This window comes from Talpa europaea, assembly GCF_964194135.1.
Source record: "Talpa europaea genome assembly, chromosome: 16".
Classification (NCBI taxonomy): domain Eukaryota; kingdom Metazoa; phylum Chordata; class Mammalia; order Eulipotyphla; family Talpidae; genus Talpa; species Talpa europaea.
The window spans coordinates 51,349,381-51,377,092 of NC_140084.1; the positions used below are offsets into that span (position 1 = coordinate 51,349,381).

Below are 27,712 nucleotides of genomic sequence, written 5' to 3' on the forward strand. Positions count from 1 at the left end.
GGGGGCGCGGCGCAGGCGGCTGGGCACGAGGCCGGGGCCGGCGTGGACGCGAGCTGAGGCGGCGCAGACGCTTCTCACGCCGGCCGGGCCCGTCACACACAAGCACGAGGACGGCGACACACGACGCGCGGCCTCCCGCGGACACGACGTGCACAGACAGGTGATTTGTTGCTCTCTTCCTCCTCCAAAAAGGGGAAAAAAAAAATAAGCGCAGACGCCAACGGCGCTGCACGTGCTGGTCTCGCACACGCGGAGCCGCGCCCACGGGGCTGCTATTTACAGCTGGCGGGGGGCGCAGTCCGGAGCGCCGGGCTCCCCAGGACTCCTGGCGGAGGCGCTCGGGCTGCGGGGTGGGGGGGGGTAAGGCTGAAACGAGGCACCTGGGCCTGCGGCGGGTCCAGCCGCGCTGTCCGGCGCCCCGTGGGTGCGCACGAGCCAAGCAAGCTGCTCCGGCGCTGCGGAGCTGGGACGCGGCGGGGCCGCCTGCGTCCTCATCCGGTGTGGGCGTCCTGGTGCCTTGCGAGGTCCAGGCGGTCACAGAAGAGCTGCCCGCAGACGTCACACCTAAAGCGGCCGCCGCTGCCGGCCCCATCTCTGTCCCCGGCGCCGGCAGAGGAGCGCGAGCCCTCCCCAGAGACCTTGCGGGGCTCCAACACGACCACCCCCACCTGGGCTGTGAGAGGCGGCCCCCAGGCAGCCTGGGGCGGGGCGGTCTCCCCTGGCTCCCCGCGGCCCTGGCACGGCTCGCCCCCCGGCACCACCTCGGGGTCCCCGGCTTCTTCCGGGTCGTGGAACTCGGCGCCGTCCGGCTCATCCGCGTCCCCCTCGGGCTCCTCGGCGCTCTCCTCCGGGTCTTCGATCCCAGCGCCGTCAGGCTCGTCAGCGTCCCCGGCGTGGGGCTGCTCCGCCTCCCTGTCGGGCTCCGCAGCCTCCCCGTCGGGCCCTCCGGCCTCCCCGTCGGGCTCCGCAGCCTCCACCTCGGGCTGCGCGGCCTGGACACCGGACCCCCGGATCCGCAGCACTTCTCGGGGGACGAGGACGTTGGCTTCGGCCTCCTGGGCCGCGGTGGCCGCTTCCTCCTCGAGGTGCAGCTTCTGGTGCTTGGTGAGGACGGTGTTGTGGATGAAGGACTCCCCGCAGTCCTTGCACTCGTAGAAGGGCAGGCCCCTTCTGGGGGGCTCTGTGAGGAAGGAGGTGTGGACAAAGGAGGCCCCGTACTCGTAGGGCTCCCCCCGTTTGTGGGTCTTCGTGTGCTCCCGCAGGGCCGCCCGGCTGAGGAACGCCTCCCCGCACATCTTGCACTCGTGCTGCTTCTCCTCGGTCTGGCTCCTCTGCAGCTCGGTGAGGGCCAGGCCCGGGCCGGCGGCGTCCTCACTCGGCTGCCCTGCGTCTGGCAAGCTGGCCCCGGGGTGAACCCGCATGTGCTCCATCAGCAGCGAGGCGTGGACGAAGTCCTGGCCGCACACCTGGCACTCCAGGGATGTGCCGATGCAGGGGGCCCTTCGGGGGGCGCGAGGCCGCCGGGGCTGCAGGATCAGGGGCTGCAGGAAAGGCTCATCCAGCCGCCTGAAGCCGTAGAAGGGGTCCTGCTCGTGGATCTTCTGGTGCTCGAAGAGAAAGGAGCTGTGCAGGAAGGACTCGCCGCAGGCCGGGCACTCGTACAGCTGCTCCCCGGCGTGGTCGCGCTGGTACTCGCTGACGCGGGGCCCGCGGGGCTCGGTGCGCGCAGGCTCGCGGGCCCCGACCGGGTACTCCCTGCTGTGCACCTTCCGGTGGTCCCTCAGGTCCGCCCGGTCGGCGAAGCCCAGGCCGCAGTCCCCGCAGCCGTAGATGGAGTCGCCGTCCTCGTCGTCCTCGCCCTCGCCGTCCTCCCCGCCCTCCTGCCCGGCCCCCGCCTGCTGGCCCGGCTCCCCCCGCGGAGGCTCTTCCCGCGGAGGGCCCGCTCGGCCGGCCCCCTGGACGCCAGGGTTTCCAAACAGCCGCCTCGCGTGGACCTTCTCCCCCGCGTAGACCTTCTGGTGCACGCGCAGGCCCTCGAGGCTGGCGAAGCGCGCCCCGCACTCCCTGCACTCGCCGGCGGCCGGCTGCGGGGCGGGCTCTGCGGGGCCAGCCCTCGGCTCCGGGGCGTAGCTCGTCTGCGGGAGGGCGGGGGCCACACCGCGAGGGACCGCCAGGCCGCTCCCGCCACCCGCGGGCTTCGGGCCGTGGGTCTTGTGGTGCGCGGCGAGCTCAGCCCCGAGCGCGAAGGACGCCCCGCACGCCCGGCACTCGTGGGCCCGCTCCCGGGGCCGAGATGTGCGAGGCGCACCCGGACGCAGGGGCTGAGCCTCGGGGGCCCCGTGGCCGCCCTGCTCGATGTTCTTCTTCTTGGCGCGAGCCTTCTGGTGCCCGCGGACCTGGGAGTCGGGGGCCGGTGACGCGCGGTCCTTCTCCGACCCCCCAGCCTCTCCCGCGAGGCCCTCCTGGGGCTCGGTGGGGGCCTCACGCGCCACGCCTGCGGACGGACTCTCCCCGCCGAGGGCCTCCTGCCGCTCACCACCCGGGCCTGGGGGACCAGCGGAGGCCCCGGCCTTCTCGCCGTCCTTTTGGACGGGCTCAGCCCCACCACGACTTTGGGGGCGCTGCAGAGCAGCCAAGTGGAGGACCACGGGCCTCTCACATGCCTCCCCGCCAGGGCCGCTCTCTCCCGGGCAGCCGCTGGCGGGCGCCATGGCCGCCGTGCTCTGGACACAGGGCTCATCGAGCACGTCCAGCCGCCTGGGCCCCCCCGCACTGTGGCTTCTCTGCCCGTCAGCCGAGGGCAGGCCGGGGGGCCCGGGCAGCGCACGGGGCTTCCTCTCGGGCGCGCTTCCGTTCGCGGGACCCGTCTGCGCCGGGTCGGGGCGGGCGCTGGTGACGAACGCCCTCTCGCCCTCCCCGTCCTCCGGGGCCCGCGCGATGGTGTGGCTCCTCTGGGAGTCGGCGCAGGCCCCGCTGGGGGCGCCGGGCAGCTCGTGCCCCCAGCCCCTGCCTTCGTAGAGGGTCTTCCAGGAAGGCGTCTTCGGACGCTCGCCGGGGTCTGGGCTGGGCCGAAAGGCCTCCCCCCCATCTTGACAGTCGTAGAACTTCTCTTTCGAGTGCGTCTTCTGACGCCTTTTCTGGCCGGGGACGAAAGTCTCCTCGTACGGCTGGCCCTGGCTGTCGCTCGGCTTCCCCCGGGCGTGGGCCTGCCGGTGCTCGCGCAGGGACGAGCCATGCGGGAAGGCCTCCCCGCACACCTTGCACGCGTACACTCGGTCTTTGCCGTGCATCTTCTGCAGCTCGCTCAGGGTGGGGCTGGGCCTGAAGGCGTCCCCCCGACCCTCCTCTCTGCCGTCGGGGAGCGGGCCTTTGCCGTGGGCCTTCTGGTGGTCAGCCAGCGCCGAGCTGTGGAGGAAGCTCTCCCGGCACACCTGGCACTCGTAGAACTTGTCCGGCCCGAACACCCTCTGCAGCTCGCCGAAGGGCGGGCCCGGCACGAAGGGCTCCTCGCGCTCCCCATCCTGGCGCTCGGCGGGAGGCTCCCGGACGTGGGCTCTGCGGCGCTCGGCCGGGCCCGTGCTCTCCCCGGAGGCGCCCCCCCACCCCTTCCGCTCGCTGCGCGCTGCCGCCCGCCTCTTCTGCGCCTGGCTGACAGCCACGCTGTGGGTGAAGGACTCGCCGTACTCGTCCAGGCTCTCCCTGGTGTGCAGAATCTGGTGCTCCACGAGCCCGGAGACCACGCGGAAGCAGCGGCCACACTCGTCGCACACGTGCGGCAGGGCTGAGGGGTCGGGGGGCTGTGGCCCGGCCGAGGCGGGGGCGCCCAGGCTGCTGGAGCTCGCGGACTTCCTCACCTCACCGCAGGCCGCAGGTCTCTTCCTCGGACAGCCACCCTGGTCGTGGGGGGCACCCTGCCCATCCGCGTCCAAGTGGTAGCGCCGTTTTCTTTCCAGAGCTCTCCTTTTGGAGACCAGGCTCGCGTGGAAAGGAAAGCCCCCCGCGAGGGCATGGCCTCCCAGGCCCCGCGCCCGCGTCAGGGGCTCCCGCGGAGGGGGCGGGAGGCCACTGCGGTCCTGGTCCGGCCACCTGGGGGGGCCCGGCGGCCGCCCGCTACACTCACGCGCCCTGCCCGGCCTGGGGCTGCGGGAAACGTCCTTGAGGAACTTTTCCATGATCACCCCGTGTGAGGACTCGTCCTCACAGATCCCCCGCCGGTGGGCCGGCTTTTTGGCGTCAGGCACGGCTTTCAGACCTGGAACGAGACCCCGAGGGTCAACACACCCGGCCGGGCCCTGGGCGGAGCCGCACATGCACTCGGCTGCGCGGAGCTCACCTCGGCTGGTGCTGGGGTGGGCGCTTCTCCACGACCGCGAGGGGTGGCCGTGTGTCAGGTGGGAGTGGCCATCGTTCTCGGCGAGTTGAACCCCTGATCATGGGGACAGCGAGGGTCACACGCCCATCGGGAACAGAGCCTCGCCATCCACACGGGCCGCCATCCCCAGTCACAGAGCCAAGTGGAGCAGCCCCCCAGCCCCCCGCAGCCACCCTCTGTGCCCCGTCGTCCCAGCCATGGCCTCCGTCAGTGCCTCAAGCGGCTCTCTAGGCCTCCCTGAGGAGCCGCACAAAGACCCCCAAGTTCCCGAGCTCAGGGCCCTCTGAATTCAGGCCCCACTGTCCCACCTCCTCTCCAGCCCACTCGCACCCCTCTGCTCCCACCGGCTCCGCTGCTCCCCACACACAGGAGCACTGCGGTCAGGGGGCACCCCCCCAAGGCTGCGGCAAAACCCAAAACTGCCTCTACAAGCTGAGCTGGGGGGGCTCCTGCAGAGCCCAAATCTGGGCCTCAGGGCTCTCATCTGAAATGCGCACTTGAGGACCGGCTACCCCAGAGCACTGTGAGCCTCCCTGCACCACTCAATGTCCGCCCAGAGCCGGGGCTCCCCAAAGGCAGGCCGCACCCTACGCTGCTGCTCGACCCTCCAAGTCCAGGCCCTGGGGCAGGGGTGGCTGCAAGCACAGGGCACTCACCCAGTGACAGCAGCTTCCGGTAGTTCTCCATGTTGTCCTGGATCGGATTCTGAGGCTTCCGGTCCCCAGCCAGAGCCACCACATCCTGGTAGGACACAGCGTCTGCATCCTGGAACAGCAAGGCGGGCTCCATGCAGCGGCCCCAGCCAGCAAGCCTCAGCAGGGCCTGGCACATAGCCCTGGTGCAACGCCCCAGGGACCCCAGGAACACATGCCCGCCTAGGGGCGGCCATGGGTCAAAGGGAAAGTCTGGCTCATGAGAGAGCAACGCCCAGCAGCGGGAGAGCAAAAGCATGACCCACGCCAGCGGAGCTTCAAGGAGGAGCTGCAGGGTCGGGACAGGCTGGGGGTGCAGGACGGTGCCACAGCCTGAGGACCACGGGTTGCTGGCAGGGGTGGGGAGCAGTGGCCAGAAGTTTTGGCTGAAATCTACTCAGCCCCAGGGCGGCAGTCAACCAAATCTTTAGAAATTCAAGTAAAAGCGCTAAGTGGCAGAAGTTTAGAAACTCAAGAGTGAGAAAAAGGTCCTGCGACACTCGCCTGTGGTCACGCCAGGCCCAGGCCCGCGGAAAGGACAGGCGCCTCACTTCACAGGGAGGCACCGGGGAAGTCGGCCTCCAGCACTCACAGACCCAGCCGGATCTTGAGCAACCGTGGGGCCCACGTGCCCGTGTAGGGCCGCCCCTACCCCCCACCCCAGAGCCCCCAACGCAGTGGGAGCCCCGACTCTGGAGGGCGGCACCTACAGGCAGCCAGCGGGCTCTGCGCCCATGGTGGGAACCTGGGGACCCGCCCTGGCCCTTCCCAGAATGTGATGCACACACCTGGGGGGGCGGCCCAGGGCCTCTGAGCCTGTGCTCTCGGCCTGGGGTCGGCGCCGGTGTCTCCAGCTCGGGGGGGGACGGGTCCCGCTGCGGGGGTCCTGCGGACAGAGGAGTAGCAGTTGGGACAGGCTGATCAGCCAGCAGGGTGTGGGGGGGAAGGTCAGCGCCCACAACTTACGGCCTCTGGGGTGCCCGGTGTGCGGCCAGCGGGCCTGCGGCGTCCGGTCTCTGCTTCTGGCCCTGCGATCCCGGCCTCGCTCCCGCTCGCCACCCCAGTCCCAGTCCCGGTCCCGGTCCCGGTCCCGGTCCCGGTCCCCTGAGAGAGTGGGCATAGGCTCAGCACCCACATACCGCTGCCACCCGGGACCCCGCCCAAGGGGACCAGCATGAATCAGGTCAGATGCCCAGCGCGGATACCCCCTCCCTGGGCAACCCAAGCAGGTGCAAAGACACCCCCCCGCCCCACAAGCAGCGTCCCAGGACTCCGTGGCCACCAGCTCTCGCGGGCTGAGCAACGGCAGCTCCAGGTGCCCCAGAGCCCCTCCAGGGAGGCGCGCACCCGCCAGGCCACTCACTGTGAGCAGGGTGCGGTGGTGGGGACCCCGCCGCCTTTCGGGTCATGTTGTCTGCACCACGGAGGTCACTGCCACCGCCGTCTGGGGACATAGGACACAGCCTGAGTGTGCGGCCCCCCACCTGAGCGTGCAGGCCCTCCCTGGGAGGACGCTGGGGACCCCGTGTGCTGCGCACCTGCACGGAGAGGCCGAGCCGCGGAAACGCCGGTGCCTGCCGGAGACGGTAAACTGCAGACGGACTGGTGTTCACTTCAAAACAAGAGCAGAGCGAAGCTGCTGCACGGGTTTTGTTGATCTCTGGAAGCAAAGCCGGAAGCACAAACCTGCCAAGTCCGTCCACCGCCCGGGCCCAGGCCCTTGCCACGGCACCGACTGCCCCGACACATGACTCCTTGCGGCCACGGGCTGAGTGCTGGCCGCAGGTGCTGCGTCTCTCCCGCTGCCCATCTGGCTCCTCCGGTGAGAGCTCACTTAAGAGACGAGCCACCTCTGCAGCGCTGGTCCACCCCAGGCCCCGGCTGGCCGGGCCCAGCCCCAGCAAGTGCAGCAAGGACTCAGGGCCACTGGCGCGACCCCACAGGGGCATGAGCAGGAAGGACCTCACCCCTGCGGCCAGGGCTCATCCTCCTGGCTCATGTCCATCACCCCGGCTGACCTCCTCCCACAAGCTTAGCGCTCGCCATGCTGCAGCAAGATTTCCTACCATTGTCCATTCCCGAGGGGATTCCCCCAAAATTTAGAAAGTGAAAAGCATCTAAGATTCCTGCCCCACCAGAAAGGCCCCTTTGTGTTATGTTTGAAGACATCACGAGACTCCCAAGGTGGACACCCCAACCGCTTCCCAGGGTGGTTCAGCTCAAGCCTGAGTGTCTACCAGCTGCAAAGCCTTTCCCAAGGCCACCCCAACGTACCTGCCCCCTCCGCCAAACGCCGCTACTTTCCCCTGCACTATTGTTTCGGCTCCATTCTGGATCTCTCGGGAACGCTTCTGTCCCCTCTGCTTGACGACGCTCCCCGTGAATCTACCGCCTACCATCTTTCAGGGGACAGCCTGAAGCCCCTGACTTGCTCAGAGTGGCCTTACCTGGCCTTTCTCAGATTAAGGGAACCGTCCACAACAAACACTCTCTTTCAAAAGCACAACTCATGCCGTTATTTCTGTAACATCTCTCACTACCCAATAGACTCTGGGCCCCAAGACAACAGGTCTCTCCACTCTGGGGCTCGTTTGATAGCTGAATCGCCCCGGCTCCTAGCTGCCCAGCGAGAGAGGAGGGCTGAAGAAGCAGCTGAGTGTTGGGAAAAGAACAAGGACACAGAAAAGATGGCAAGAGACCAAGGATAACCCTGGCAAGCACCCCACCCGTCAGCAGAGCCCTATGCTCTCGCGGGCGAGGGAACGTGTGGGGCAGCAAACGTCAGGGTGGGGCCCCTGTGCTCACTGCAAGGCCGGTGCCCTGGGAGAGGAGCTGAGCTCACCTGGACCCAGTGCCCAGGGCCTGCCCCAGCGGTCGTCCAAGGCTCACGGTCAGGATGGCAGAGCTGGGGAAGGAAACAGACCGTGAGCCAGCAACCCCCCCGCAGGAGCGGCACCCCGGTACCCTGCCGACCGTCCCGGCCCGCCAAAGAGGCCCCGAGCCCAGGCCGGCGGGCAGCACCCACACTCGCCGCCAGTCGCTGTCGGAGTCCCACCGCCTTCTGACGAGCCCCGCAACGGTGCGGACGCGGGTCTGCGGACTCAGTTACTCGAGAACCCGAGTTCCCACACGCCGGCGACGGCCTGGCCACGCCTGGAGGGCCACGGCCCGCGGTCCCGGCCGCGGCGCCACCCGAGCCCGGTTCCGCCCGCCTGAGGCGACCACACGGGGGCGCTCACCGCCGCGAACAGCAGGACGTGCCGCCGCCTCGGGCGCAGGCCCCGGGGTGACCCGTCCCTCCTGAGCGGCTCCCGCGCAGGGCGGCAGGGCCCGGACGCGGGGACGACGGGCTAGGGCGAGCCGCGGGCGCCTCACGCCTCAGCAGCGCTTCACACCGCAGCCCGCCCCCACGAGGACGCCCGGGCCGCCGGGCGGCTGGACACCGAGGCTGGGCGATGGCCCCCCGGCGAGGAGACATGGCGCCCGCCGCCACGTCACGCAACGGCCCAAGATGGCGTCGCTGCGACACCCCCCCCCCCCCGCCGTCTCCCGGCAACGCGGCCCCAGCCCGCCCCACAGCGGCCAGGACGCCTGCGCAGGACAGCTCAGTCCCCTGGACAGCGGGGTGGGCGGGGCGCTGCAGCGCCACCAAGGCATACCGCGCCTGCGCAGCAGGCCTCAGCCGCCCCCTAGTGGCCGACAAACGCAAGCCAGAGTGGGCAGGGCTCGGAAGGCCCCGCCCCCGCCCCGCCCCCTCAGCGACAGGGCCGTCAAGACAGCGCCTGCGCAGTGGGCTTCGCTGCAGCCAGAGGAACGTGGGCAGGGTTACGAGTCCCCGCCCCGGCAGTCACTCAAGATGTGACTCCAAACAGCGCCTGCGCAGTCAGGCTAGTGGTCATCTGGAGGCCCCGCCCACCCTCCATCAGGCCCCGCCCCACACAACTGTGCTGGGGGGGGGCCCCCAGACGGCACATGCGCACTCAGCCCCAGCTGCGCCCCGCGGCCAAGAGCAGCGCTAGGGTAGGCCGGGTCCGAGGAGGCCGCGTTCGCCCCGGCACACCGCTGCGGCCCCGCCAGGGTCTGGGCAGGACCTGGCCCCGCCCAAGTCCCGCCCCTAACTCTAGGCCCCGCCCCCGGCGATGCCGGCCCCGCCCCGCCGCAAGCCCCGCCGCTGCGGCAGCGCGGCCCCGCCCCCGGCCCGGCCCCGCCCCCCGCCACTGCGGCAAAGCCGGCCCCGCCCCCCGCCGCCAGGGCAGCCCGCGCCGAGGGCCCCGCGCTGCGCCCCGACACGGCCGCGGAGGGGCCCCCGCGGCGCTGCCACCCCGGCCGGGCCCCTCGGAGGCGGCGCGACCCCGGTCCTCAGCACCCCGCCCGCCCGGCCTGCGCGTGGCTGCGGCCACAGCGCCCACCCGTCCCCCACCTCCCGCGCAAGATGGCGCGGGGCGCCCCCAGCGCGCTGCCACCTCGACGGGCCGGCCCCCGCCTTCCCCGGCCCGCCGCGCCGGAGGGTGCAGCTGCGGCAGCGCGGCCGCGCCGGCACGAAGCACCCGCCGCGGTCGCAGCCCGGGGCTCGGGACGGCCCCCCAGGCCCCCGAGCCCCCGGCAGCCCCTCAAGGATCCTGGACACCCCGCCAGGGCCCGGCAGCCCCTCCGGGACCCCGGCCGCCCCTTCGGGACCCCGACCGCCCCTCCGGGACCCCGGCCGCCCCTCCAGGCTCCGGCCGCCCCTCCGGGACCCCGGCCGCCCCTCCAGGCTCCGGCCGCCCCTCCGGGACCCCGGCCGGCCCTCCGGGACCCCGGCCGCCCCTCCAGGGACCCCGGCCGCCCCTCCAAGACCCCGGCCGCCCCTCCGAGCTCTGGCCGCCCCTCCGGGACCCCGGCCGCCCCTCCAAGACCCCGGCCACCCCTCCAAGACCCTGGCCGCCCCTCCAAGACCCTGGCCGCCCCTCCGGGGACGCCAGCCGCCCCTCCAGGCTCCGGCCGCCCCTCCAAGACCCCGGCCGCCCCGCCGGGCTCTGGCCGCCCCGCCGGGGTCCGGCCGCCTGGCCGGGCCAGCGCGGGCCGCCGCGGCAGGGCTCACCTCGACGCCGGCCCGCCCGGCCGCTCCTCCCGCTCCTCCCGCGGCGCCCGCCCGGCGTCTGCGCGGCCAGCCCGCCGCCTGGCCTGGTCTCCGCAGAGGCGGGGCCCGCGCCCACCAACCCGGGCCGCCCGCCCGCCGCGCCCGCCAATCGGGCGGCCGTTGCCGGGGCGACGGCTTGGCGCGGGCCGAGGCTGACGTCAACCGAGCCCCGCGAGGGGCCCCGAGGAGGGTCCGGAAAGGCGGGTGGGGTGGGTGCGACCCCCGGGCAGAAAACGGGGCTGACGCAGAGCGCGTCCCACCAGCCCCCCCCAACACAAGGCCGCCCGGGGGCGCGGGCGGGGCCGAGCGCTGTCGAGGCCCCAAACCCGCGGGTGACCGGGCACGCGGGCCGCCGCACGGCACCGGCCGCGGCCCGCCCTCGACGGCGGAGGCGCTCGCGGGGCCCACGCCAGGGGAGGCCGCGGGCGGCAGCGCAGGGCGGCAGGCTGGGCCCGGACAGGCCTGAGCAGGAGGGACGGGGTCGGAGGCCCAGCGGCGGGCGCGTGGGCACGGGCGACGCCGCGAGGACGGCGCGTCTCTCCAGGGAGGGGCACAGGGAGCGGCCAGTGGGGCAGGGGCAGGGCAGCGAGAGGCTGTCCAGCTCCAAACCAGGCTGCCCTATCGCCTTGCCCGAAACTCGCGTTTCTTTTTTAGCGTAAAATCGTTGAATTATCGAGACCCCCCCCCCACCTCAGCGCACGCCTGAGGAGCAGGCCAGGCCAGTCGGGGCGAACAGACGTCCCGGGCTTTTATGAAAAGAGGGCGCGGGCCGCGAGAGGAGTCCGGGTCTGGGGGCCCGAGGGGCGGCGCGCGCCCCGACGAGAACGGGAACGTTGTAGGACTCGGCTCGTTCCGGAAAGAACGTCGTGCGCTGAGCGCAGAGGACGTGACGCCCCAAACGCAACGCTGACGTCATAAAGGGGGTGAACGTGGGGCTCATGGTGGGGTTCCGGGTCCACGAATCTGCACCGTCTCCTCCCCCTCGGCGCGCAAGCACCAAATGCGGGTGGAAACGTGGCGCGGTCACCTTTGGGACAACGGCCGCCGCGGAGTCTGGGGGAGCCACGGGGAGCAAGCGGCCCGGGCTGCGCTCCAGGCCCCCCGCTGCGCACCGCAGACGCCCCACCGTGGAGGGGCTGGCCAGGGACTCCCGGCAACGCCCCGACGCCCCTGGGCCCGCCCTTGGCGCCCCGTCCGGACCCGCCACGTGGCGCGCGCAGTCCTCACCACCAGCACCCCCTTCGGCCCCCCTCCCCCGTTTCCACACCAGCCTCCCCTCGGGTCTCCTCACTGCGGCCAGGGCGACCTTTCCGGTCCGCAAATAAGACGCCGCGATCCGCTGCAAGCGCCAACCGTGCCGGCGCCCGCAGAACAGGCCCAGCCGTCACCACCAACGGGCTCAAGGCACAGCCGCATCTCGGGGGGAGAGCCCCGGTACCCGGCGGGACTCACAACCTGCCCTCTGTGCTCTAAGAAGACCCCTGGCCCGCACCTCTGGCCTGCACCCCAGTTCTTAAACGCATAAATAAATAAACCTTTAAAAGAAGAAAGAAATCCCTCCAGGCACCGAGTCCCGGGCGCCCCTCGGGTACTGGGTGCTGACCCTAGGCGGATGCCCTGGCAGGGACCTAAGCCTCCTCCTGCCCGCTGTCCCATCGCCCTCTCTTCATCACCACACATGAATCACTGCGTTGCTCTCTGAAAGGAGACGGCCCATCTGTCCCCCGGTGCTCCCGGCTGCTGTCAGCCACCTGCCTTCAAGCGGCGTTCACATGAGCTTGTCAGGTTTGATGCAACATCCCACTGCAATTCTGACTGCTGTTTTGTTGTTTTTTCAAGATTTTTATTTATTAATGCATACAAGAGCTGGGGTGCAGGCCAGAGGTGTGGTGAGTGAGAGGACTCACCAGAGACAGAGTGGGGAGCAGAACAGGCAGACTGACGAAATCCACTGCTGAGGGGAGCAGCGGGGAGACAGGAGAGGTCTGCTGTGCCCTGTGGGTCAGCTCCCTGGACAGGGATCGAACTCAGGCCTCAGTGGCTGCGACAGCTTCATAGTGCTGCGCTTAACCCCCGCGCCCCCAGGGAGGCCCCCGACTGCTGTTTTGGTGGAGCCACAGCACCGTACACTCCATGTACACACCATGACTGGGACTGTGGCACTGCCTGTGTGTCCCATGGCTCCCGACTCTACGGGTTTTCCTATAAAGATCTGCTTTGACTTTGCTTCTCTAATTGGTTACTCTGGTTCCAGCAGCGGAGCAGCTTCTGGAGGGGAAGCTGCAGACCCACCGCGGAGCCGCCAAGCTGGGCGCCAGGTCTCGGCTCCACACTGACACACGCCCTGGCACCTTCCGTCCAGGGCTGTGCGGGCCTCGTGAAATAATCTGGGCTGCATTTTCGTTGCTTATACTGGTTTATAAAATATAGACTACTTATTGCAAGTTTGCTATGACTCATTGTGAAGCGATGCAAATCTCATGCTTTTTGGCAGGAACAGTTTGGACTTAGTTTTGGGCTTATAGTGCGGCTTCGGTCATTTCTATTTTCCAAGAAAACTGTCCGTTTTACTTAAATTTATCAGCACTTGATTTTTGATCTCTCCTCTGTTGGTAATTACATTCCATTTCTTTTACTAACATCATTAGATCTACTGGGTTTTTTTTTTTTCCTATCAGTTCTGCTAAAGATTTGATCATTTTGTATCTTCTAATGTGACTTTTGTTTTTTTCATCCTATTTTTTCCTTCTCCGTTTAAGCAGTTAGTCTTTATTATCTCCTTTCCGCTCTTTATTTGGGTTTTTGTTGTCCTAGCGTCTATTTAACTCACTTCGTTTTAATTTGTCTTAATCTTTAACAGATCCTGTTAATATACAGTCCCCTCCGGGTACCACTTAAATTGGATCCCTCTTACTCCACTGCTGTTCAGGGTTGCATTTCCTTGCTTCTCTAAGCAAGGAAATTCTCAGTGGCATTAAGGAATGCACCGCATTTGCAAGTTCTCTGATGATCGTTTCAGGATAGATTTCTAATTGAACCGCACAGTGGCCAAATTACATGACTTTTGCTTGATAGTTGTTAAATTTCCTTTGTGGGGCCTCCCTCATGGTGCAAAGGGTCAGGACACAGCCCAGGAAGGTGTCTGCAGCCTCTGCAGCAACAGTTCGTTTCCTGGCCAGCCGAGGAGCAACCCACATGGCGCAGCAGACCTCACCTGTCTTGCCCGCTGCTCCCCTCAGCAGTGGATTTCAGTCCGTCTGCCTGTTCTGCTCCCCACTCTGTCTCTGGTGACTCCTGGCACCCCCCCACGCCTCTGGCCTGTACCCCAGCTCTTGTGTGCATAAATAAATCTTTAAAAAAAAATTTCCTTGTGATCTCAGGATGTATCAATTTTAACTGTTCCATGTGTTAGAAAGGAATGAATCTTCTCTTACTGTATTTACACTTTCAGTAATCGTAGTAATAGTTTGTCTGCTTGATGATTATCCACATATTCCCCTCAGACTGGCTCACCAGCCAGCAGTGTCCCGTTCTGGGCTGGCATAACAGCAGATGCTTATTCATTCACTAAAGAGGCACCGAGTATCAACTCCACCTCCACACAGTGACCAATGAAGGAAATGCGCTTTCGCCTTCATGGGGCCCACAGTCCACGGACTAAGGCAAGTAACCAAATAACCATACCAGCAGCGAGTGCAGACGGTGACGCTTACAGCCACGGGCGCCGCACCCCTCCGGCATGCACCTCGCTGTGGCCAGCACTCACATCCCACCCAGGTCTGCTGAAAACTGCATGACCTGCAGACTTACTCACGGGAAGGACGTGCCTAGGAGAGTTCGGCGAGGTGATCTGGCTTCAATAACGCAGCTCGTCAGGACAGGAGAGAAGATGCGTCTCATCCGAGCGGTTTTGCTAAAGACGCACCACAACATGTATCTAAAGGAATCAAGAAAACACAATCACTGAGATCAAAAGAAGACAGGCCTCACAGAGCAGAGAGACAAGTGCAGCTACAGCCTCTATAGCTTCGGATGACCAGAGGTTCAAGAAGAAGGGCCGAGTAAGGCGCAGCACGGACATATGACAGGGAATTCGGCTGCACAAGAACGAGGAGGTGTCACGTGACAACCCGCGGCTGGGACAGCAACCGTGGCCTGCTCCACATGTTACATCAGAGGGAAAACACATGTGTTTGCGCTGCATACATGGCAGGGCTTTGGAAGATGGTTCACAAAAGCAGTGAGACTGGTGGCTCACCGTGAGGGGATGGGCAGTGAGGGGGAATTTTTCACTGTATTCCTTTTCTCCTTTATTGAATTCTGGACCATTCAAATAGATCGCCTGTTTAGGGGCCTCCCTGGCGGCGCAAGGGATTAAGCACCGCACTATGAAACAATCCGCAGCCTCTGCAGCACGAGTTCAATCCCCGGCTGACCAGGGAGAAACCAACACGGCGGAGCAGACCTCGCCTATCTCCCCGCTGCTCCCCTCAGCAGTGGATTTCAGTCAATCTGACTGTTCTGTTCCCCAGCCTGTCTCTGGTGGATCCTCTCACCCCCCGCATCTCTGGCCTGTACCCCGGCTCTTGTATGCATAAAAATAAATAAATCTTTAAAAAAAAATACATCACCTGTTTAAAAGAACAAATGTGGGTCTTCCCAGTGGTGCAGCAGGTTGAGCGCCGCAGCTTCTGAAGCGCCGGTTTGATCCCCAGCCGCTGGCGAGGGTCCCACATGGCGTGACAGACCTCTCCTGCCGCGCCCGCTGCTCCCCTCAGCAGTGTATTTCGTCAGTCTGCCTGCTCTGCTCCCTGCTCTGGCTCTGGTGAATTCTCTCACCCTCCCGTGCTTCTGACTGTACCCAGTGCTTGTATAAATAAATCTCAAAAAAAATTAAAATAAAGGGCCTCCCCTGGTGGCGCAGCGGTTGAGTGCTGGGCTGCAGGGCTGCCCGCAGCCTCTGCAGCGCCGGTTCGATCCCCGGCCACCGGCGAGGGTCCCCCATGGCGCGCAGACCTCTCCTGCCACCCACTGCTCCCCTCAGCAGTGTCCTTCGGCCCTTCTGCCTGTTCTGCTCTCCGCTCTGGCTCTGGTGAATTCTCTCACCCTCCCGCGCTTCTGACTGTACTCAGAATAAAATAAAATAAATAAATAATAAATAAATCTTTTTAAAAAAAAATTAAAATAAAGTAAATGGGCCGATTGTCCAGTGCCTGAGTTATGCCAGGGGAGTTATTCAATATACATGTGTACACGGGAGGTACATCTGTGGGAGCTATAAATAAAGGACCCTGGTCTCTGTATGTCTCTAGTCGTGTGTGTCAGCACAGTGAAACTCTCCCCCAAACAACCCCCTTTCATCGAGAAGACAGTCTGACCACTAACAGGCTTATAGGGGCAATCTGCGCAGAATGAATAATTGTGGTAATAGGATTAAACATTTCCAAGCCTAGGATAAAAGGGAAGGCTGCCCATTTAGTGACCCAGGAAACGGTTCGCAAGCCCAAAAGGGTCTAGCTTTTAGAAAGCCCTGGAGAGTGATAAAGGTAATAGCGACTGTTTTTTGTTTTAAAGATTTGTTTATGTATGCATACAAGAGCTGGGGCACAGGCCAGAGATGCAGCGGCGGGAGAGGATTCACCAGAGACAGAGTGGGGAGCAGAAGAGGCAGACTGACTGAAATACAGTGCTGAGGGGAGCAGCGGGCAAGTCAGCAGAGGTCTGCTGCGCCCTGGGGGTAGCTCCCTGGCCGGCTGGGAATCAAACTCGTGCTGCAGAGGCTGCGATAGCTTCATAGTGCGGTGCTTAACCCCTTGCGCCACCATGGAGGCCCAGCAGCGATTGTTTATTAACGTTTACAGTGGGACAGGCCTGGCACCAAGCATTTTGTGCGCACGATTATTTTAATCCTCGTGACTCCACGAGGTTCGTGCTCTTCTTACCTAAAATTTACTACTGCCTTGGCCCAGGCCACACGCTAGGAGGTGGCAGAGGCAGGAAGCAAGCCGCAGCCTGCCAGGTGCCTGACCTCTTCCCCGACACTGGGGACATCTCCCGCTGTTCATTTGAAAGCCGCGTTGAAATGGATTGCTCTGGAAAGGAGGGCGGATCGCAGAAACCTGACGAGGGGCAAGGGAGCGGTTTCTTCCAGATGTGCGCTCAGCCCCTGCCGTGTGGGCACCTGCTTCCACCCTCCCAAGGACCAAGGAATTCTCTGTCTAGATCAGACCCGCCAGTGACGAGACTCCAATCCCTTCATGGCAACAGCGCGGGCACCTTCAACACCCACTCTGTCTGACAGTGAAATGAGGTAGCACCGGGTTTCTGCACGCCAAGAGCTCTTCAGAGCGCTTCGCAGTAGGTTCACTCCCTTCATCTTCCTGAGGACTGTCTGAGGCAGGTGCCAGAGGCCCCACGTCAAGGATGAGGAAAGGGCAGGACAGAGCGTGTGAGTGACCAGCCCAAAGCCGCATGGCCAGTAAGTGGCCGTGAGCAAAGCCAGCTCACCCAGCTCCGCCCTCCAGCACTTACTCCGCTGCCCAATGCCCGGGAGGTAGGCGGGACGGGGTTCACCGCCTCCCAGCACCGTACAAACCCCCCACATGCTGTCTGCCAGCCTAACGACAGGAGGGAGAGTCAGGAGAGGCTGCTGTGACGCCCGCTGGCAAGTGAAGAGGACGAGAGTCAGTGCTGGGCAACTGACGGGCCTAAATACATCCAACGGGTCCGTGTCACAACCCAGTCTTTGCAGCTCCAGCGCGCACCACAGTCTGGGTCATGGACTCCGTGGACGGGGTCGGCAGCGTGCAGCCTGCCGGCCGGGTCCTCACGCTGCCTTTACAGGCCTCACAAAAATATACTGAAGTGGTAAAATGGCCCAAAAAATTGAAAGAATTGTTTCTTTACACACTGAGAGTTTATGAAATCTGAATCTGATGTCCATAAATAAAATTTTATTGGGCGCAGCCACAGCCATGTTGACATGCTACGTGGGCTTGTTTTCACTCCACAACTGAGCGATTTCCACAGACACCTTACAGCCCACAGAGCCTGAAATATTACTTGGCCCCTCACAAAAAAGGCTCACTGACCGTCCACTCTAATACTAAAATTAAGGTCCTCCCTGGTGGCGCAGGGGTTAAGTCTCAGCGCTATGAAGCAACCTGCAGCCTCTGCAGCGTGGGTTCGATCCCCAGCCAGGGAGTGTCCCACGGGGCGCAGCAGACCTCTCCTGCCTCCCTGCTGCCCCCTCAGCAGTGGATTTCAGTGGAGCCCCCTGTTCTGCTCCCCGCTCTGTCTCTGGTGAATCCTCTCACCCTCACACCTCTGGCCTGCACCCCAGCTCTTGGATGCATAAATAAATGTCTTTAGAAAAAAATACTAAAATTAAGACTAGCAGGGAAAGGAGGGGCGAGTATATCAGGGCACCTCCTCAAAGGAAGAAAAGGCGTGGCTTCAGAGTGTAGCTACAGCGGGGGTGGAAACTTCCTTCCAACTTTCAAGGAACAATGTCTGTTCCATGGTGGGTTCCAGGGCCTAGAAGACAGTGGAGGGCTCCCCAGTTCCTTTGAATTAACTGGTTCGCGGGGTTTTATGATCCCTGCGCTGTTTTAATTGGAAGGAACTCTGCATCATGAAAATAACCCCAGCTGACAGTCATGGAGCTTGCCCGGTGCTGCCAGGTGCTGCGCTGAGGCACAGATTTCCATGGAACCCTCCCGACAGCCAGGGAAGGTCCCCGGCCGTTGTTATCCATAGCTGTGGATTGGGGGGACGGGGGGTGGGGGGGGGGTCAGCGCATTGCCAAAGGAGCCCCACTTGAGAACTCTAAGCCCGGTTTCTGCCTTCAGGGAACACACTCTCAACACCGTGCCACGCAAGTTAACCAACTGCAGCTGCAAAATTTAAGGCCATGCACAGTTTCCTGAAAAATACAAACAAAACTATTTAAATAACCTTAGGGGGGAGCATGAGCGTCCCAAGCCCCGGAAGCAAATAACTGCGTGCCCCAAGGTGATCCGCCATGGAGAAGGGGCTTCGGGGGTCGCCAGAGCATCCATCTTAAGCCCGGTCACCCTCTCCTCGGCCCCCGAGGACGCCAGCCGCCCTGTCCGCGGGTCAGGCCCAGGCCCTGGTGAGCCCTCCCGGCCGCCGCGGGCCTCAGCGCGGGCGCCGACGGGCCTGGCCCCAAGGCCCAGGCGGGCGCGGGCACCCCGGCGGCAGGAGCGAGAGTCCCCACGGGTCCAGTAACATCCGAAACCCCGATTCCACTGGCCGAACCCACAGAAAACACGGCTCGCGAGGCGCGGCGGCCTTCCCGCTCCGCCGGACGCAGTCCACCGCCTCGGCGTCCACCCGGCGCCGACGGCGCGGGCCCAGGGCCGTCTCGCTCCGCACAGGGGGCCCGGGCCGCCCCCGCGCGACCACCCAGGGCGTCCCGCAGAGGGCGAGCAGGACACCCGGGGGCGCGGGGGCCTGGGCCGGGCCTGACCCAGCGCGGGGCGCGGGGTCCTCCGGGGAGGGACGCTTCCAACCCGGCCGAGGGGCGCTGCCAACGCCCGCAGGTCTGCTCGGGGCCCGCCCGCCCCGAGCCGCACTCGCGACGGGGCGCCGACCTCCGGGCAGGCTGGACACGGCCCGGCGCGTCCCCGCAGACGCACCCCGGGGTCCCGGTCAGCAGCGGCTCCCGTTGCCTCTCCAGAGCCCCCGCGGGCGGCGCGAGGTGGGGGCGGCCGGGCCGAGGCTGCGCGGGGCCCCGCGAGGCCGCTGCCCGCAACGCCACGGAGCGGAGGCGCGCGTGGCCCGACGGCGGCCAGACGCCCGCCGGCCCCGCCAGCACACGGCCCGGGGGGTCGGCGCGCAGCCCCGCGCCGCGCCCCGACGCCCGACGCCCGACGCCCGCCAGCCGCTGCAACGGGCACTTCCGGCCCCGCCCCGCGCGCTTGCGCGCTGCTGGGGGTCGCCGCGGACTGACCCGCCGCGGACTGACCCGCCGGCCCTCAGCTTGCGCCCTGTGGTGTCCGGCGCCCGAGAGCGCTGCGGATCGGGGGGGGGGGGGGGGGGCGCGTTGCCTGCGCGAGCCTCAGCCCCCGACGTCATCGGCCGCGGGGCAGCCCCGGGGGCGCAGGGTCTGGGGCAGCCCCGGAGGTGGGGGCGCAGGGTCAGGGGCAGACCTGGGGACGCAGGGCCAGGGTGGGGGCAGCTCTGGGGACAGGTCGGGTCTCGTTTTGCTGGCACCGGGGAGCAGCGGCGTGGGGTCCCCTGGGGGTGTCACCCTCTTAGGGCCGGGAAGGGACAGCGGCTATGGGTGGTGCCTCCGGGCCGTCTTGGGGAGGCCTGAGTGTGCCCCGAAACTCGGCCCTATAAAGTGCCTGGCTGTAGAGCCTCCCTGGTGGCCCAAGGGGTTAATTAAGACGCAACCTATGACGCCGTCTGCAGCCTCTGCAGCGCGAGTTCCATCCCCGGCCACGGGGCTACCCACGGGTGCCGCCAACCTCTCCTGTCTCCCCGCTGCTCCCCTCAGCAGTGGATTTCGGCCAGTCTGCCTGTTCTGCTCCCCACTCTGTCTCTGGGGGATCCTCTCCCCCCCCATGCCACTGGCCTGTACCCCAGTTCTTGTATTGATAAATAAATCTTTAAAAAAGGGGGCCGGGCTGTGTGTGGGGACACCTCGTTCCTGGAGGAGGAGGGTCCCCGCAAGAGGGGGCCACTGGCCCAAAGCCCTGCTTTTGTCGGTTGGTCATCCCCGATATTGAGAACCGGGCACGGGGCTGGTGTCTCGAGTCCACTCGTGGCCCGTCCAGACCTGGAAAATTCCAGCCTCCGCTGCTCCCGCCCGGCTCCGAGCCCCCCTTGGCCGTTTCCATGGCGACACTCAGACGCTGAGCGCTCCTGACGGGAACAGGGGGGGACTCTGACGTCAGCCTGGCCGGGTGGGGTGGGGAGATGGCCGAAGCCTTCCCGCTACATGCTCGGGGGCACCTGAGGACTGTGGCGCGACAGTGAGCCCCGGCTGGGGTCTGCAGGAGGGACGAGGTCCCCGCGCGGGGCCCTGCGGTCCAGTCTCAGGTGTTACCCGCGTCTGCTGGCCTCGGACGCGAGCCCCTGCCCCGCGCCGCGGGCTGGCTGGAGCCGGTGTCGCCCCTACAGTGGTCGGGAGGAGGCGGCGTCTGTCCCCCAGGTGCTGGGAGTCCGGTGGGCAGACATTCCCGGGCCCGTTCATTCCTCAGGGCGGGCTCGGGCCCAGCGTCCCTGGGGGTGCCGAGGGGACTGACGAAAAGCCGCCAGGGGTGCAAGGCCGCCGGGCCCTGGAGCCACGCGGGGGTCAGGTTTCCCAGGCCGGTGTAGACGTCACGGCGAGGCTCGTGTTCACGGTGTGGCCGTCGGGGCGCCAGGCACCCCATCCCGCAGAGGCTCTGGAGCGATGGACGAGGCTGGAGGTTGCAGTCTGGGAAGAGGAGAGGCCGTGACCCGCCCCTCGCCGTCCCGTCCCCGCAGCGGCCGGGCACCCAGAGCTGCGGAGTCAGAGATGCCGCGGTCCAGCCGGCCCGGCCGTGTCCGCCAGCGTGACTTGTCTCTGCAGACGCCGCCTCTGCTGCCCGGCGCCAGCTCTCCCGCTGCCCTTCAGGAGGCTTCCCACGGCCCTGGCGCGTGTCTGACCCGGGCCGCGTCCCCCCACCCCAGGCCGTGTCAGGGGTGACTCAGGGGCGGGCACGGGGCTCCAGACGCGCCTTTCGGAGGCCTGACTCGGGCTGTTCTCTGGGAGCGCGGAGGAGGGACGTTCTGGGGCTGGGTGCTCACGTGGTGGGATGTGGCCGCGGCCTGTACCCTCTTGACCGCCTCCCAGGAAGGGCAGCAGGAGAGCTGGAGGCGCCCGCCCCCGCCCCCCAGCCTTCTGTACAATGATGGCGCCATTTCACGTGCAAAGTTGTCGGCGATTTCCAGAGGGAGCTGCGGGAAGACATCCTTGTAGCGACTGGAACCCGTGGGCTTGCTGACCCCAGCCCCCTGCGGACGCTCGGCCGGGCCTTCCTGAGCCCGCTGTCCTCCGGAGCCCGGGTTGCCGCCAGCAGGCCCCACGCAGCTCGCCCAGTCTGTGCCCGTGGGGAGGCGGGTCCTCCCGTTCCCGGCACGTCTCATCTGCGCGTGGGTGGCCCTGGCCGCCCTCATGTCCTCGCCTCCAGGCCCGCACCCCGCAGCCAAAGGGGAGCGCGTGTGAGTTCCGCCCCCTCAGCCGCTCTGCGGCTCCACCACCCCCTAAGGTGACGTCAGTGTGGCCCCAAGGCCCGTCAGCCCCGTTTCTGGGGTCTCTGCCCTCAGCGGTGACGGCTTCGCTTCAGCTGCGCACAGAGGCCACATCCTCATGGGTCGGCTGTGCCCGCTGCCCCCGGCCTGCCTCTGACTCAGGCCCACCGCCTGCCAGTGCCCTGCGGCGCTCTCGGCAAGGTCAGCAGTGACCTTTGGCGTCCGCCTGGCCCGGCGGGAGCTGGGAGACAACTGAAGCCCCAAGGCTCCTTCCTGCCCCTCCCTCCCTGCACCCGACTCCTCCACTCCTCTGTCCCCACTGCTGCCTTCCAGGGCACCAAGCTCCTGTCCCCGTCCCCTGGCCAAGAGTGGCTCGGGGTCACTATCCCCACTTTACTCCCTTCCCGTCCCTTCTTGGCATGTGGCCGAGGTCACCTTTCCAAGAGTGCTGGCCGTGAGCTCATTGGGGTGCCTGGGCAGAGCCCCCAGCACAGGGCAGAGGCCCCTCAGGTTGGGGTCAACCTGGGTAGCCTCTGGCCTTTCCCTGCGTGCGCTGTGGGGGCTGGGCCAGGAAGCTGCAGGTGAGACCCGGGTCTGCTGCTCCTCACTCCTCTGAGGACCCCGCCCGCCCGGGAGGGGTGGCGGACGATGCCCGGAGGCTCTCTGCTGGCAGCAGCAGCCCGAGCTGGCCCTTCCCCCCAAGAGTGGCTGCCCTGGGCCTCACCTGAAGCTCTTTGCCCACCCACGGACACAAACAGGCTTCTTGCCGGCCATTGTCCAGGCCAGAGTAGACTCCTGTTCTCGGCGGCTCCCTGGCCGCTGCCATTTTGCGTCTTAAAAGAGTGCTTGGACCAGCCCTCGCCTGCCAGCTCCCGCGCCAGCGCCCCGTGCAAGCGCCCCGTGCAGCAGAACCCACCTCGGCTCCCGACCCGTCTACGCTGGACCTGGTCCGGGTGGCCGAGCCCCCCCTCAATGTGTCATGTTGAATCGTTGACTGGGGCCCTGAATGTGCTCACGTGTGGAGAGGGGGTCTCTAGGGGGCGGTGACGCCAAGGGGCTCTCGGGGGGCCCTAACCCAGCACTGGCATTACCGTGAGGGGGTGGGCGCCCCAGGGAGAGAGCCCAGCTGTCCACAGGCCAAGAGTGGGGCCTCGTAGCAGCCTCCCCACGGCCCCCAGATCTTGACCTGCTAGCTCAGGAGTCTGAGGCAGCACATGTGTGTCGCTGGGCCGCCCTGTCGCGGCTGCTGCAGTCCCGGGGTCTGTGCAAAACCAGACTCCACTCCGGAGCCCCCAGCCGCTGCTTTCCTCTGAGCTGAGGACCAGCTCCTCTCCGGGGCTGGGGGCAGGGCGGTCACCCAGCTGGACTTGGCCCGCGGTGGAGGGAGCGGGTGTGGGGGTTGGGAATCCACTGCGTTTGGGTCCTACGGAGATTAAGGCTCAGCCTGGAATGCACATCTGGCGTCAGACACGGGAAGCTTTATCAGAAAAGGGGGGGCTGCCGTGGGAGAGGACAGTGGAGACCAGCATCCAGGTGTCAAAAGTGGAAAATCAGGGGCCTCCCTCTCACGGCAGGGGCTGCGTCTCAGCACCATGAAGCTGCCTGTAGCCTCTGCGGCACAAGTTCGATCCCCGGCCAGGGAGTGACCCACATGGCACAGCAGACCCCTTCTGTCTCCCCAGCAGCAGTCTCCCCGCTGCTCCCCTCATCAGTGGATCTCGGTGGATCCGCCTTTTCTGTACCCCACTCTGTCTCTGGGGAGTCCTCCCACCCCTCACACCTCTGGCCTGTACCCCAGTTCTTGCATGCATAGATAAATAAATCTTAATAAATAAAAGCAGGCGGCCGGGCCTGCAGTGGAACTGTGCACACCAGGCCTCTGCCCGGACCCGCTTCCGCTCACCCCTCAGCCGGTCACTGTGGAGTTCCGACCCCCGTGAGACCCTCGTGCTCGGGCTCCACTGCTGTGGTGGGGGGAGGGGGTTCCCTGAAATAGCGTTTCTTTTCTTCTGCTAACAACCTGCCCTGCGGCCTCCCCGCGGCGAGACCTGCACGGGGGGCACGGCCGGGCCAGGCGGGACTCCCCATCGGGGTGCGCCTGGCGGAGCCGCTCGTCGCTCTCTGGAGCCGGCCTGTGAGAGGCCCAGCCGGGGGCAGGCGCGTGGGTCCGTCCACGGGCCCCAGCGGGCTCAGGGCTGGGCGGCGGCGCCAGGGTGCTGGCTCCGGTTCCGAGGGCGGCAGGCCTGGGGGGCGGATGGCCAGGGCCACCGCGGGCCGGTGGGCGTGGGGAGCTGAGGGGGACGTGGCTTCTGAGCCCGGACGGCCCCGTGGAGCGGACACCGCTGGCACCGCATTCCAGGGGGGGCTCCCGCGTCCTGGGCGCGCCCTCCTCGCAGTTGCCGTCCAGCTGGCGCGAGGCGGCGCCCCCGGCCCCCAATTCCCGTGACCTCTGGAGTCCCTGCCCCGCAAGAGGGCAGCCCCGCCCCCGGCGTGCGCCCTGGCCTCACTCCCAGCCCCGCGCCCCCGGCCTCGGCGGCTGGAGAACTGGGGTGCAGGGGTCGGCTGCCCATTCCTGGGCTTCGCGGGGAACAGAGGAGCGGCCCTGCCCCGCGCGGGTGGCGACCCTTGCAGCCCCCACGGGCCACCCCCTCCGCTCAACTCCCTCCCGAACGGCCCGGGGGCTGGCCCGGGGGGACCCGCAGTGATGGGGACGGGCGGGTCTCCCCGAGGGGCCTGGCGGGGCTGGAGGCCCCTGTGCGTGGACGCTGCCCCGCCCGGCTTGGGCCCGAGGGCAGGTCCGGCGCATGCGTGTGGGGGCGGCGGGGCGCGCTCCGGGGCACGCAGGCTGCACCCCGACACTGGCCATCATGGCCAGGACAGGCCTGGGCCGTGCTGCCCTGGGCAGTGAGGGGCCCCAGGGCCGGGGCGGGGCGCGCGCGGTTTGACGGGGCGGACGGTGCTGTCAGCCTCGACGTGGCCCGGCCCGCGGGCGCCCGAGTCCTGCCCGCTGGCGAGGGGCGCGGGCCTGAGAAGGCGAGAAGGCCGACGTGGCGGGGCCTCCCGGCAGCCGGGAGGGCCTGGGGCCCAGCTCCACAGGCGGCGTCTGGCCGCGGGCCCTTCCTGCCTGAGCCCGGGAGAGCAGTTTGACTGTCAGCATCTGGCCCCGCCGCCAGATAAGCCTGGTCACGCCCGCCCGCGCGGAATTCCTCGCTGATTAACGAGCGGGGCCTGGCCCGGGGTCCAGCACATGTGCGCGGCCGCGGGGGGCTTTCTGGGAAGCGGCGCAGGCCGGCCAGAGTTCGCGCGCCTCCAGGCCCCAGCGCGCCAGGCGCCGCCATCTGCGTGCAGGGGCCCCGCGCCCCCGCGCCCCCGCGCCCCCGCGCCCCCGCGCCCCCGCGCCCCCGCGCCCCCGCGCCCCCGCGCCCCCGCGCCCCCGCGCCCCCGCGCCCCCGCGCCCCCGCGCCCCCGCGCCCTTGGGGTGTCCCAAGCAGGAGGCGCCGCTGGCTCTGGCCTGCCCTGCTGGGCCCCAACCCGGCCGCTGCTTCCTCTCCCTGCCCCCAGGTGCGGGGCTGCGGCCCTACGAGGCCCAGTCGCTGAGAGGCCCCCGCCCCAGCCCCTCTGCTACCGGGCCCCGCAGTGTGGAGCGGCTGCCCCGGGCCCCCTTCTGGAGGGCTCCTCTGTCCTGTGCCCCCGTCCAGGGGCAGAAGCGGGGCCTCTTGGCGTTTGACCTGGGGTCCCCGAGGCTGCCTGGCCCAGCCTCCTGCCTCTTTGGAGCCAGTCCCCTGAGGCCTCAGCTCACTGGCCTCCCCAGTCCTCTCTGGGAGCCGCAGCTGTGCCCTATGTGGGTGCAGCGGGGCCAGAGGCCCCAGGGCTGGGTGCTCCTGGGGCTGCAGCAGCTGTGCCCTGCCCGGAAGGGCCCACCAGGCTGTGCAGGGAGCACCAGCTGGGGAGCCCAAGGGTGCTGGGCCGGCCCCTCCGGAGCTGTTGCATGCCTTGGGCCCTGGGCGGACAGGGAGCTGGTGTGCACAGGGATGGGGAACCGTCCAGACCATGAGATTCAAGAAGTAAACTGGATGCTCCAATGACCAAACTCTGCCCTTGTGGCCATTTTTGGGGTTGGCCAGGGTGGCGGTGGCCTGGGGCGGCCTCTGAGACCCGCTGGGGTGCAGGGAGGGGCTGAGGCAGGTGGGGCTGAGCTGATGTGCTACTGGGCCTGGCCCTCACCGCCCACACGAGTTCCCCATGGCCAGGAGGAGGCTGGGGTCCCTTACTGCTGTCTGTGCCCAGGGAGGTCTGGGCTCGGACAGGGCGAGTGGGCAGTGAGAAGGGAGCAGGTCGGCCCAGGAGGCCAACCGCGTGCTGACCTGGAGGGCCGGCCCCGAGCTGCTGGCAGTGCCTCGCCGTGCAAACACTGGTGGGTGGAGGCCACCCCCCCCCACAAGGGCCCTGCGGCCTCCAGGTGTGCGTTGGCTAGTCAGGCCGGCTGGCTGGACCTGGGGACTGTCCTGCCAAGAGAGGCCCTGCCCACCCAGGCTCTCGTCCGGCCTCCTCCCTTCGGCGCATTCCCCCTGCACCCCAGAGTTCTCCCAAGGCGGCACCCACCAGCCCGCGGGGCTGCGGGACGAAACCCACAGAAGGCGCCCGAGCACAGCGCCTCCCTGGTGAGGCTGCCCCGGGGCTGCCCCTCAGAGTGGCCGCTCCATGCGCTGCAGGAGGAGCCGCCCGGGCTCAGGGGAGCACGCTCACAGAGTTGCAGTTTGGGGCACACAGTTCAGGGAGACGCCCAGGAGGGCAGAAGTGAGGAGACTTTAAGGGAGGAGAAGAGAAGGAAGATGCAGTCGCAGAGAAGAGCCTCCCGGGCCTCCCCAGGGCGGGGGCTGAGGCTCAGGCTGTCCCCGCTGCAGCACGAGTTCGATCCCCAGCCAGGGAGCTGCCCACTGGGCGCAGCAGACCCCTCCTGCCTCCCCGCTGCTCCCCTAGCAGTGGATTTCAGCAGATCTGCCTGTTCTGCTCCCCACTCTGTCTCTGGGGAGTCCTCTCACCCCCGCACCTCTGGCCTGCACCCCAGCTCTTGTGCGCATAAATAAATTAAGTAAAAATCTTACAATAAAGGAACAATTCTTTAAAAATAAGAAAAGAGCTGATTCGTGCTCAGAGGCTGCGGTCCCTCCTGCCGTTGGCGACGGCCGGGGAGGCTGGAGAGGGACCGCGGGGTCTGCCCTTCAGCCCACTGTGCGCGGAGTCTTGGGGCTCTGTGGTCTGCCCAGCCGCCCCCCATTCTGAGTGCCCCACTGGCTCAACCTTTCACGGAGGGGGATGTAGACCCGCCCACAGCATCCTGGCCAGCCCCAGCCCCGCCAGCCCCAGGCCTCATGCTGCCCAGGGCCTGGGATGCCCCGAGGTGCCCAGGGCCTGGGAGAAGCTTGGGGGTGGGGGTCCTCCACGTGACACCTCGAGGTGCCACAGCCAGCGGCCGAGTCCCTGCACATGGGCACGGGCCCTGGGGCGGGTCCTCGGGGCTGGCCCCCCCAAAGCATCGTGAAGCACGGCCCTCCCCGCAATCCTGGGGCGCAGGCCCGTTGGCCGAGCCGCCCCTTCCGCCACCCGGGGCGTCTGTCCGCTGCGCCTGGGAGGTCACGCTTGTCTCCCGTTGAGGGAAACTGCCCGTTCCGGCCTCCCGGCAGCGTCCAGGCCCGGGGTCTGCACGGGGCCTCCTTGATCGGGGACACGGACCCCCCCCCACCCCCCCACCCCCCCCACCCCCGCCTCGCCATCCAGCCCGGCCTGTGAGCGGCCGTCACGTCCTGCTTGGCGCCGGCTCTCCCTGCTCCTTGGATCTCTGTGCCCCCACTTGGGGTCTGCATGGCGCCCCAGCGCCTGCCTCTGCCCCCCGCCCCGTCCTGTGTGGAGCCCCAGCCCCCTGCCCCCCTCACGCGGTGGGGCCCGGCCCGAGCCGGAGGTGCTGGCCAGGCCTGAGCAGAGAAGCGGGTCAGAGGGCGCCGCTGCCCCAGCCAGCCCCCGCGCGGCCCCCCCAGCCGCTGCCAGAGGACACACGCCCGGGGCCCCGGGAACTTCCTGCTGGGCCGGTTGCCGCCTGGAATCCAAGCCGGGTTGCGCGGAGACCGGGGGGACTGGCTTTCTCAGAAACTGCACACTTGGCCGGGGAGGCCTCCCCTCCACGCACATAATTCATCCCGCTTGTCAGCCTGGTCCCAGACCAGGGCCCAGCCTGTGGGGCCGGCTGTGGGGCTGCTGTGGGGGCGGGGAGGGGAGGAAGCGGCAGGG

At 67.2% G+C, this 27,712-nt stretch overlaps 1 protein-coding gene across 1 annotated transcript; it reads right to left on the bottom strand.

Annotated features, from left to right (window-relative positions):
• Positions 1 to 491: 491 nt before the first annotated feature.
• PEG3 (paternally expressed 3) lies at positions 492 to 7,463 on the bottom strand (the record flags this gene model as incomplete). Its single annotated transcript, XM_084257067.1, has 8 exons — positions 492 to 4,252; positions 4,334 to 4,426; positions 5,029 to 5,137; positions 5,853 to 5,950; positions 6,031 to 6,168; positions 6,428 to 6,508; positions 6,603 to 6,655; positions 7,339 to 7,463. 8 exons carry the CDS (start codon positions 7,461 to 7,463, stop codon positions 492 to 494), a joined length of 4,458 nt encoding a protein of 1,485 aa, XP_084113193.1.
• Between the last annotated feature and the right edge of the window lie 20,249 nt (positions 7,464 to 27,712).